The following is a 12,171-nucleotide window of genomic DNA, read 5'->3' as shown; positions in this document are numbered from 1 at the left end:
ACATTTAGAATATATTTCTTAACCCTCGACAACCCAACCCCGCCTCTAGAATGGCTTCGATTTAAAAATTCACCAAAAATCCATTTTTAAACCAATTTTTGATCTTCAAAAAGCACTGGAAAGAAGAACTTTTAAAATTTTAGAAAAATTTAGGGTTGGAAGTTTGACTTGTTTTATGTGAGTTTGCCAATGTTTTTGAAAATGTAATTTTTTTAGGGGTCAACTTTGGCTGTGTTTTTTACGAACATTTCCTATATTTTGAGTAAAAAGAACTATGCAGTAATTTTTCTAGTGCCTCAGACTATGCCTCTACGCATTTATTTACAATTTAAATGATAATGGTTCCATTTTATAGCAGAAAATGTGAAAAACATGCAAAAAATTGAAAAAGTTACTATAAAAACATGAACAAAATAGATAGGCCAAATACTACCAAAAACAAACATAAACTAAACAAGATAAATGCGAATTAAAATACTAAAAATGAAACAAGAAAAATAGAAAACAAGAGAAGAAAAGTTTTTCGTAGAACAAAAGTTGCTCAAAATGACCTCCTGAACACGGAAAAAATAAAAATTTTCGAAAAAAAAAAAATTAGGCAGTAGAGGGTTACATCATGAATTTTCTTAAAAATAACATCTCTGTGATAGAAAATTTTTCTCTGTGACTTGAAAGTTGCTTTTTTGGATCTCAAAAACATTTATTGAAAAAATAAATACGGGGTTTGGGCATACCAACCAAAAACTTATCCGTAGACTTCAAATCCAAGTCGATCAGACAATTGTTTGAAGACTTGTATGGAACAACCGATTTTGCAAAATACCTTTTTAGTCATAGGGAAGCCTTGCATGACCACGGGAAGATTCAAGAAACAAATATTATAATATTATTTCTTATGTGTGTGGGAATTTAGGGCCAGCCATGGTGGCCAGCCCATGATGAGGGTGCTGAAATTGAATGATGTGAATTCTGTCGATGCTCAGAACTAACTGCTTTTATTTTCCTAAAACTATTCCCAGCGCGTTGGTTCTTTACCTGCTTCGAACCCACGTACTGTTTATTGCTAAGACAAGACGAATGAGGACGAGAGTAATAAAAACGAGACTCAAATAAGGACCTCATTGAACTTGGCAAATAGTTCAATTTTAAGTATATTTTTCTAATAATAAATCTAGTCCCGGTTTCAAGGAATTATAAAAAAAATACTTAAGAGAAACAGTTCCTGGAAAAAAAAGTAATGATTCTGCCACCAAATTTTCACTGTGTAAGCAGCTAAATTTAAACCGATTAGATTAAGAATCGATAATGCTATCAAACGCAAAACCTCCTACAGTATCACAACAACTTCCATCGGAATAAAGCAACCAAAATGAAGTCTCTGTGCATCTTACTAACTATCTTCACCCTTTCCACAGCCAAAACCATCCCTTTCGGCCGCATCGCCAACGGTTCCGAGGCCTCTCCGGGTCAGTTCCCGTTCCAGGCGCTGCTGAGCCTGTTTGCCGATGGTGACACGATCCTTTGCGGTGGATCGCTGCTATCCCATCGGTACGTTCTAACCGCAGCCCAGTGTCTGTTCATGTCCGAGGATGGGTTCGTCCTGCTGGGTGCTCACAATCGACTCGCGGAGGAGGATCACCAGGCGAGGGTGGACGTTACGGCCGCCGATTATCTAGTCCACGAGGATTTTACCATACCTATGATGAGGAATGATATCGGGCTGGTGAAACTTCCAGTTGAAGTCGCGTTCTCCGGGTATGTTCAACCGGTGAAGCTGCCTCGTTGGTCGGATGGGGACTTTGCTGGGGCGGTGGGAACCATCGCTGGGTGGGGTACCAGGTCCTGTGAGCCTAGGACGGACTTTTCCGACGTGCTGAACTACGTGACCAATCCGATCTACAGCAATCAAAAGTGTCAAGGGATGTTCTGGTTGCCTGGGTTGATCGCTGATCAGAACGTCTGTATGTCCGTACAGGGTGGGAGAACGGCTTGTGTTGGAGATTTTGGAGGAGCTGTTACGGTGCAGGACGGTGGGGACGTGATCCAGATCGGGGTGTTCTCGTTTGGATCTGTGACGGAAGGCGCGGAAGGGATTCCAACTGCTTGTGCCAGGGTGAGCTACTTTTTGGATTGGATTCAGGCAAATTCTGATGTGATTATTGAAGCCTAAAAATAAATAAAGTTGATGGTCCTTGTTTATTATTTGATGTTTCACTAGATTCATTTCTGGCCTATCATAATCATAATCAGTCATCATAGTCTGGATACAACACGACCAGAATCAAAGCTATTCCCGGAACGACCAATCACTTTATCATCATCATCGTCATCATCCCACAGGATTCGTTCTCTCAGGGGGGAAGGCCTATGGCTCCAGGGAAGGTGTGGGGAGGCGTGTTTGATATCAAAGTTTTATGTTTCATAATCATAAAAGTGACATCATCGTCCGGGAAAAGTGCGTGTCGTTCTGGTTTTAGTTTGCCACGCAAACATTGTGTCTTCTTCCCCTACCTTAGGGAATGAGACAATCTGGAATAAGGTTAGTTGCGGATTAATTTGTCCTTATTTTCTAAGAAAGACACTTGATAAGACATTTTCGAATGTTTCTCCACACAACGATGTCCTCTTTGCTTCCCCTTGGGAAGCTTAGAAAACACTTTATTAATGTATCGTGGTTTTGTGTCCAAACCAGAAACGTTTTTCCTTCAACCAAAGAGAAAAAAAGCCAAACATCCCCATCATCTTGCGTGCGATTTTTACGGCTGTGACATTAAATGAACACACTCCGCGAGGAGGATATGCTGCTACCCGCGAAGTTGATTACAGTTCGATCATTATTATTATGGCAAACGCTGTTATCGCGCTTTATCGCAAAATTACGTTCGACCGCGAGCTAATATTGGGTCGTTTTTTGAGTGTTTTGCTTTTGTACGTGAGGGAGTGAGAAATGAAGCTGTTGATTCGATTGATGCCTATCTTGAGGGGTTAAGTCATGTATTGAATATAGAAAAGATTGAAAAAATCATGATATTTGTATTTTGGTATTTCAGGAAACGCACACTTTGCTAAAAACTAATTTGGAGAAATAAAAAAATAAAAAAAAACTTGAATAATTTTAGGCCTTTATCAACCAAAAATCATTATTTTCAAAACTATCCATTAATTTTCAACTGGTTCTTGAAATCTTTTTCTCATCTTCATTTTTGAAAATATTTTTTCCATTGGGTTAAAAGAAATATGTTTTGTTGTTCACTGAAATTTTCAGCACCATGGATATTTTATTTAAATATTATTATATTTTTGGAAGTTTTTATACAATAACATTTTCCTGAGCATTTGTTACAGTACGTCCACGCATCCTTCCTCCCCTGTTCATTCTGTGAAATGTGGCTGCACTTAAATTCAATTAGATTAGATTAGATTTCTTCACTATTACATTTTCCAACCATTTTCATCATTTCTTAACCATTGCCAAATCATCCAAAAATTAATATTGTTGATTACACTGACCAACAAAATTCCTGCGCAGACTCAACTCGAGGGGAAGGATAAAGTTTAGGGTCCCCAGAATCACGTGCATTTTTAATTTTTCAAAAATAGTTTGTCTGAGCCGAATAGTTTTTCTCCAAAGTTTGTAAGGAGGATAAGTGCGGATCCTTCATATTGCATGCAATTTTTGGGTTGTATGCAAGAGCGACGAACCGCCCTAATTCTCCATACAAACTTTGGAGAAAAACCATTCGGCCAAGACAAATTATATTTCAAAAATTCAAAATGCTCGTGATTCTGGGGATCCCAAACTCTGTGCTACCCCTCGAGTTGAGCCTGCGCAGTCATTTTTGTCATATTTTGTAGGTCAGTGCTATTTATATAATAATTGTAAATTGATAAACAACATTTAAATTCAAGAAATGTTATTACGGCAATTCTCAACTAGAAGTAATTTAAAAATTAGCAGTTTAAAGTTATGCAAACTCAAATGACAAAGAAAATTTTCATTATTTATATGATTTAATTCTATCAAATAATTCAGCTTACTATTTTTTTTTGCCATTTTGAGAATATTCAAAGCTCAACTAAGTCTTTTTAACTTGCTTTTTCTTCAATTAACGTTTGGTGCACCTTTATAATTCTATTGAAGTTTGTCATTTAAAAAAAAGTAATGCTATGATAAATATTTGTAAATAAAAAAAAACGAACACGCTTGAGAAACTATTAAATACGTAAAATAGAAAATCAATAAAAAATACTTTGAATCTTTTATAAAGACTTCAATTTAATAGTTTAAAGTCAGTTTAGAAGGCGAGTAGTCAAGCGTGAAATGGGGTTTCAAAAGGTGTGCATGGTTTTAATATATTGTTTTTAATTTGCACAATTCTCATCTCAATTGCAAAACTTTAGTCAATTCAAATAAAATGTAGATTTAATGATCGGACATAATTTAAAATTTGTAAGCTTTGTCTTCCCATTTCACACATTTTTATGAAAATAAAAACTGTCTCTTCAAAGATAAATATTTTTTTGAAATGTACAAGCTCAACACATAATTTTGTTTATTATTTTTTAAGATATGGTTAGTTTGAATAACTTTTGAGTTCAAGTATTTTTTTCATATTTTTTTTTTAGATGTTTTGTAGATACACATCAAATAAAAAATGTGTCTGTACAAAATAGAACAAATACTCCATGTTTTTGACAAAAAAAAACCTGTTTCAAGTACAAGTTTTTTTTTGCCACAACAAATATGACTTAAAGAAGTTTTAAAAATTTGACTGTTGTTCATCCCTGATTTCTTTTAAATAATCATCATTTTTTGCATGTTTTATACTTATTTTCAGCCTTTGTTGTTGATAATCTTTTCTACTTATTTTTACAGTTTTTAATAATTAAAACAATTAATTTTCCGACAAATCAGCTAAGGTTAGTTGCCTGCTTATTATGGGCAATTTATAAATAGAAATCGTTTTTTTAATTGCATTGAATGCAAAAGTATTTTTATTGTAACATGAATATTCCCATTTCTTATCTGTTTGACTTAGCTGACCCAGTCTTTGTTTTTTTGCCATAAACATGAAAGTAGGTAAAATATAAATTACAGGCTATTTCGTCAAAATTAATTATTTAGGCAATATTTTCAGTTTGAAACTTAAAAATGTAAGCAATGTAAAATTTCAGAAGTTCATTTTTTTCTTTTTTTAATAAATAAAAATAATTCAACCGGCAGCTGCCCGGCAGTGAAATTATGAGAAATTGTGATTTGTATCAGAATTGGAATTTGCTGAAACTGAAAAGTAAACTGTGCGCGCGACCGGACGCGTTTTTTTCCTCTGTCATTTTTTGGTCCATAGATTTCGTTAAAAAGAGTAAAATTTGTATCATTTGGAGACTTTGCTGTCCTTTTCGGCGAAGTGTTATTCTTTCATCTACTCTAACATTCTCACATTTCACTAAAGTCAACCTACGGAAAAAAACGGAATCGACGTAACACCTTATAATGTGGCCCTCTTAAACCTTGCGGTTTCGTCAACGGATCCACAGGCGTGTATCGTTCTTTTTGCGACAAGACTCCGCCTCCCGGGTCTCCTAAGTGTGAAGGTATGGCACGGGGAGAGGGCACCGAATACCTATAATAACACTTAGAATTTTTGCGTCTGCCTCGGGATTCGAACCGGCGACCTCTGGATTGTGAGTCCAGTGCGCGGTCCGATTGATCCACACAGACAACCTACGCCAACCTTATTAAATACGTGGAAGGGTGTTCCCTTGGTCGTTCGCTGTGATTTGTGGATTGCCTGCTTCTCTAATGAAGGTTCGACTAGGGGGGCATGCTTATTAATTTCTCGTCGCTCCATACCCTCAGTGACGTGATGGGGACAAGGGCGTCGATGCAAAACGTCTCTACACCCGCTACAAATATCCGGCGCTTGGGGAGGGAAGAGGGAAACCATTTTATTTTATGCGCCGGTATTTGTAGCATTAAAATTCGTGCAAAAAAAGTTATGCACGTGGGTGTACAGATTAAGGAGTAAAAGATGATCGAATTGTTCACCTAGCGCTCACATGTGTTTCGGGACCAAGTTGCCTGTGGGTATGGGGATCATACTTACATACATACATAGAATTGGAACTTGCTGAAACTGCTTTATCTTCTAAATTTGTTTATTTTTGTTGGTTTTTTTTTGCAAACTAAGACGCAGCTAAGCATGAAAAATAATAATATCGAAATTTCCAAAGGGATAGTAGTAATTAAATTTTATTTGTTTTCAAACTGACATTTGATATCGTTAAAATATTAAGTCAAATTGCACTATCATTCCATTAAAAAATTATCCCTATCCGTGACAATGTACCTTTTTGCACATTGCCGTGACCAGGATTCGAACCTGGGTTACTACGGCCACAACGTAGGGTCCTAACCACTAGACGATCACGGCTATTGAGGGTGATGAAACTGTTACTTTCGCATCGAATGCGATTTTCCACCAAACAAAAAAAAACTGGAAAAAACAAATGAGTTTAAAAAAACATTTTGCGTCGGCCGGGAATCGAACCCGGATCAACTGCTTGGAAGGCAACTATGCTGACCATTACACCACTGACGCTTGGATGAAAAAAAGGAGAGAAATGAACCCAAACGGTGAATACGGACTGAAGTGGGTTATTAAACAATTGAACGATGGTGTTTCGTCAAGCGTGTTGATCAACTTCGTTGAAATGCTTTTTATGATTCAGAGTTGGTTGATAAGTAGAAAAAAGGTGGTTATTAAAATAAAACAGTGTAATATGGGTAGCTTAATTATTATTAAATAATCTGAATTCAGCAGAAAATTCAAGTGCAACCCCCTTAAAATCCCTAATCGAATTTGAAACGCAATGATTTGACCTTTGAAAGCCACTTCCTGCGAGTAAGATTGTCATCACCTTTTGACTGGCGTTAAAATCCGGCTCAGCCATAAACCAACTCACCCCGGGCCGGGCTGGGAAGCATTTTATCCCGATTTAATCCCTCGGTTACGTTCCAGGTTACGCGACGTCGTCGCCGTCGTCATCGTAAAAGGTCCAAATTGATTAAATCAAACGAAATAAAAATACTGCTGAGTGCCACACCGGTCGTGTAAGACTCTTTTGGGGATTGAGTTGTTGCTTTCGGATCATTGCATGCAAGAAGGTATTAAACTTTGGTTGATTGGACATTTTCGGAGGTTTTCATTTGGGAATCGATTGTTACACTAAAAGCGACAATTTGAAGGATTTCTTAATTTTATTCATGTTCAAGCTTCAATGATTACATCCGAATTCGCTTGGATCCACCCCAGGTAGTGGCTCACCCTGGAGCAAACGATCGGAATTCCGTCCAAACAGTGCGACGCCGGTCCAAACGAGAACACCCCAATCTGAATCACGTCCCCACCATCCTGCACCGTGACGGCTCCTCCAAAATCTCCAATACAGGCCGACCTGCCACCCTGTCCGGACATACAGACGTTCTCCTCTTCGATCAGCATCGGCATCCAGAACACGGCCTGGCACTGTTCATTGCTGTAGATCGGATTGGTCACGTAGTTCAGCACGTCGGAAAAGTCCGTCGCCGGCTCCTCCGTGGTTCCCCACCCAGCGATGGTCCCCACCGCCCCAGCAAAGTCCCCGTCCGACCAACGAGGCAGCTTCACCGGTTGGACATATCCGGAGAACGCGACTTCAACCGGCAGTCGCACCAGCCCGATATCATTCCGCATCGAAATCGGGAAGAATCCCTCGTGAACTACAAAGTCCGCGGCCGTAACGTCCACCCGCACCTGGTGAGCCTCCTCCGCGAGTCGATTGTGGGCACCCAGCAGGACGAACCCATCCTCGGCCTGGACCAGACACTGAGCGATCGTGAGGACGTACCGGTGGGACAGCAGCGATCCACCGCAGATCAGCGTGTTGCCTTGGGCGAACAGGTTCAGCAGCGCCTGGTGCGGGAACTGACCCGGAGTGGCCTCGTACCCGTTCATGATGCGGCTATTGGGGAAGGTTCTGGCGGAGGAGAGGGTGACTAACGTGAGGAAGAGGTAGAGGGACTTCATTTTGGTAACTTGAGTTGAGCTGAGTTGGTACAATACTGTTGAGGTAGTAGCAGCTGCTGGGGGTTATTCTGGAATTGTTCAAGATAAGCTCCTTTAAGTCTTATCAGTTTGTACTAAGACCTCCCGTAGATATTGCTGTTTGAGATTTGGAAACCAGTTCGAGGTGGGTTATCAAATTGTACTTAATTTATCGGAATTGAACGTTCAGCCAGGCCATTACAAAATTATTAATTTGGTTTGGTTTGGGCTCTCTACACGAATAGAAACTCTATTAGAAGATCCGTATATCAATGCTGGAGGCTGCTTGTAAAAAGTTCAGATTCATGAAACTGCCAAAAGAATATTTTTGAAATTTGTAGAAAAAAAAATTTGCTGCAGAGCAATTCTCTACGACATCGTTATTTTTTTTTAAATTCCAATTATTCATTTTTTATCTCGCTGAAACTTTTTTGGTGCCTTCGGTATGCCCCAAGAAGCCATTTTGCAACATTAGTTTGTCTATATAGTTTTCCATACAAATTTGGCAGCTGTCCATACAAAAATGATATATGAAAATTCAAAAATCTTTATCTTTTGAAGATTATTTTTGATTGATTTGGTGTCTTTGGCAAAGTTGTAGGTATGGACTTAACTGAAAAAAAGGTAATTTTTTTTTTTTGATGATTTGAATGTTCACTTTTTGTCACTAAAACATGATTTGGAAAAAAAACTATTTTTATTTTTTTTATTTTCTGATATGTTTTAGGGGACATCAAATGCCAATTTTTCTGAAATTTCCAGATCGGGCAAAAATATTTGACCGAGTTATGAATTTTTTAGTCAATTTAAAAACGGAATATTTGACGCAAAATTGTTTTAACTTCATTTTTCGACGTAAAATCGAATTTGCAATCAAAAAATACTTTAGTGAAATTTTGATAAAGTGCACCGTTTTCAAGTTATAGCCATTTTTAGGTAACTTTTTTGAAAATATTCGCAGATATTTATTTAAAAAAATTAGTGCCCATGTTTGCACACTTTTGAAAAAAAATTGAAATATTCTTTTAAAAAAATCGGAAAATTTCACGAAAGTTTCATATTTTTACATTAAAAATCGGACCATTAGTTGCTGAGATATCGATGTTAGAAAATTGTGGGTTGTTAGGGTGAGAATTAGAAAACATAAATTTTTCTGTTTTTAAATCTTTGCATGGCAATATCTCAGCAACTAAGGGTCGTATCAACAAAGTTCAAAAACCCAAAAAAAAAGAGAATTTTCTCAGCTCTTCAATTTAAAAAAAAAATAGCTGCGAATATTTTCAAAAAACTTACCTAAAAATGGCTATAACTTGAAAACGGTGCACTTTCTCAAAATTTCACTAAAGTATTTTTTGACTGCAAATTCGATTTTACGTAGAAAAAATAAGGTGAAAATTTTTTGCGACCAATATTTCGATGTTTTGAAAAATCGAATATTGATTCATTTGATTTGATGTTCCTTAAAACATATCACAAAATGAAAAAAAAAAAAGCAAAAGTAGTGTTTTTTATGCGAATCATGTTTTAGTGACAAAAAGTGATATTAAAAATTATCTATTTTTTTACCGTGTATAATTTTTTTCAGTGTCGTCCTTATCCATATCTACAACTTTGCCGAAGATACCAAAATCGATCAAAAAATTCCTTCAAAATATACAGATTTTTTATTTATAATATATCATTTTTGTATGGACAGCTTCCAAATTTGTATGGAAAAATATATGAACAAACTAATGATGAAAAATGGCTTCTTTGGGCACACCGAAGGCACCAAAAAAGTTTCAGCCGGATTAAAAAATACACAAAATTAAAATTAAAAAAAGGCCGTTTTCTTAGAGAATTGCTCAGTTGGTTTTGTTTCAAAACAGCAAAACGAACAATGTCAAAAATCGTAAATAAAATCACCTCAATAAACTTATTTCGTGGTAGAATTTTCCAAAACAATTAAACAACAATCCTTCATCCAACGTGAGTGAAGGAAACCCGGCGAGAGTGGCAGATTTGTTGCCGTGGGAAATTGCAGGAAAATTTCCGCCTGCGAAAACATATCATCTTCCGCGTGATTTACAAGACAGCTGCCAGGACGACAAATGTGATCGAAGACGACGGCGAAGAAAAATTCCCGCCAAATCGGGCGTAAAAACATATTCAAAGCAGCAGCCCGCACAATTTTTCCCTCCCAGCAAAATCACACGTTATGAAAGAGGTGAAGGGGAAAGGTGATCGATGAGGAGGAAAAAAGTGTTGTTTTGCCCGGACGAAAAAAAAGCAGGCTGCTAAGTAACGACAAATGCGAGACAAACAGAGTCGTAAAGTGCCTTCAAAAGGATGAAAAACGCAAAAAAGGACGAATCGGCAGGAAGTTTCGTAGGAGGCAGAAAGGACATTTGGATGAAATTTTTATGATACGTGTTAAGCTGCTGCGAAGAGATCCACCCTCCTTTTTTTTGACAAAAAAATATGAAAAAAGCAAGCAGAAAGAATGCGACATTACGTTTGGCATTTTTTTTACGGTGGGAATTTTAATGTCGTTCATATTTCGTTTTTTGACACATTGAATCAGCTTCGAATCATTTGGCTTCCATTTTGCATGAGGGGTTGGGAAAAATTGGAGGGTTTGAGCGAAATAAGAGCAAATGGAGCTTATTCCTGGAGGGATAAGCTGGATTGATGCCGGAAAATGTGGAAGATGGATCGTAAACATGTCGTTAGATCTGAATTAGAGACAATTTTCAGTGAGATTGAATCGATATCAGGTGTCAAAGGCAGTTTTAAGATACGAAAAAAAAATGAAAAAAAATGACAAAAATGACAAAAATGACAAAAATGACAAAAATGACAAAAATGACAAAAATGACAAAAATGACAAAAATGACAAAAATGACAAAAATGACAAAAATGACAAAAATGACAAAAATGACAAAAATGACAAAAATGACAAAAATGACAAAAATGACAAAAATGACAAAAATGACAAAAATGACAAAAATGACAAAAATGACAAAAATGACAAAAATGACAAAAATGACAAAAATGACAAAAATGACAAAAATGACAAAAATGACAAAAATGACCAAAAAAGACAAAAATGACAAAAATGACAAAAATGACAAAAATGACAAAAATGACAAAAATGACAAAAATGACAAAAATGACAAAAATGACAAATATGACAAAAATGACAAAAATGACAAAAATGACAAAAAATGACAAAAATGACAAAAATGACAAAAATGACAAAAATGACAAAAATGACAAAAATGACAAAAAATGACAAAAATGACAAAAATGACAAAAATGACAAAAATGACAAAAATGACAAAAATGACAAAAATGACAAAAATGACAAAAATGACAAAAATGACAAAAATGACAAAAATGACAAAAATGACAAAAATGACAAAAATGACAAAAATGACAAAAATGACAAAAATGACAAAAATGACAAAAATGACAAAAATGACAAAAATGACAAAAATGACAAAAATGACAAAAATGACAAAAATGACAATGACAAAAATGACAAAAATGACAAAAATGACAAAAATGACAAAAATGACAAAAATGACAAAAATGACAAAAATGACAAAAATGACAAAAATGACAAAAATGACAAAAATGACAAAAATGACAAATATGACAAAAATGACAAAAATGACAAAAATGACAAAAAATGACAAAAATGACAAAAATGACAAAAATGACAAAAATGACAAAAATGACAAAAAATGACAAAAATGACAAAAATGACAAAAATGACAAAAATGACAAAAATGACAAAAATGACAAAAATGACAAAAATGACAAAAATGACAAAAATGACAAAAATGACAAAAATGACAAAAATGACAAAAATGACAAAAATGACAAAAATGACAAAAATGACAAAAATGACAAAAATGACAAAAATGACAAAAATGACAAAAATGACAAAAATGACAAAAATGACAAAAATGACAAAAATGACAAAAATGACAAAAATGACAAAAATGACAAAAATGACAAAAATGACAAAAATGACAAAAATGACAAAAATGACAAAAATGACAAAAATGACAAAAATAACAAAAATGACAAAAATGAC

At 35.8% G+C, this 12,171-nt stretch overlaps 2 protein-coding genes and 2 non-coding genes across 4 annotated transcripts; 1 reads left to right on the top strand and 3 right to left on the bottom strand.

Annotated features, from left to right (window-relative positions):
• Nucleotides 1-1,369: 1,369 nt before the first annotated feature.
• On the top strand, nucleotides 1,370-2,202 carry LOC120412666 (brachyurin-like). The gene has a single exon (XM_039573228.2). It carries the CDS (start codon nucleotides 1,370-1,372, stop codon nucleotides 2,168-2,170), a length of 801 nt encoding a protein of 266 aa, XP_039429162.2. The 3' UTR covers nucleotides 2,171-2,202.
• A 4,160-nt stretch (nucleotides 2,203-6,362) lies between these two features.
• On the bottom strand, nucleotides 6,363-6,434 carry Trnah-gug (transfer RNA histidin (anticodon GUG)). The gene has a single exon. It is a non-coding gene; the product is annotated as a tRNA-His (tRNA).
• A 96-nt stretch (nucleotides 6,435-6,530) lies between these two features.
• Trnag-ucc (transfer RNA glycine (anticodon UCC)) lies at nucleotides 6,531-6,602 on the bottom strand. Its single transcript has one exon. It is a non-coding gene; the product is annotated as a tRNA-Gly (tRNA).
• Nucleotides 6,603-7,242: 640 nt separating this feature from the next.
• LOC120412702 (brachyurin-like) lies at nucleotides 7,243-8,107 on the bottom strand. Its single transcript, XM_039573284.2, has one exon. It carries the CDS (start codon nucleotides 8,067-8,069, stop codon nucleotides 7,272-7,274), a length of 798 nt encoding a protein of 265 aa, XP_039429218.1. The 5' UTR covers nucleotides 8,070-8,107; the 3' UTR covers nucleotides 7,243-7,271.
• Between the last annotated feature and the right edge of the window lie 4,064 nt (nucleotides 8,108-12,171).

Source organism: Culex pipiens, chromosome 2 (genome assembly GCF_016801865.2).
Source record: "Culex pipiens pallens isolate TS chromosome 2, TS_CPP_V2, whole genome shotgun sequence".
NCBI classification, from domain to species: domain Eukaryota; kingdom Metazoa; phylum Arthropoda; class Insecta; order Diptera; family Culicidae; genus Culex; species Culex pipiens.
Note: the sequence above shows the minus strand (reverse complement) of the source record. Positions and strands in the feature narration are given on the sequence as shown.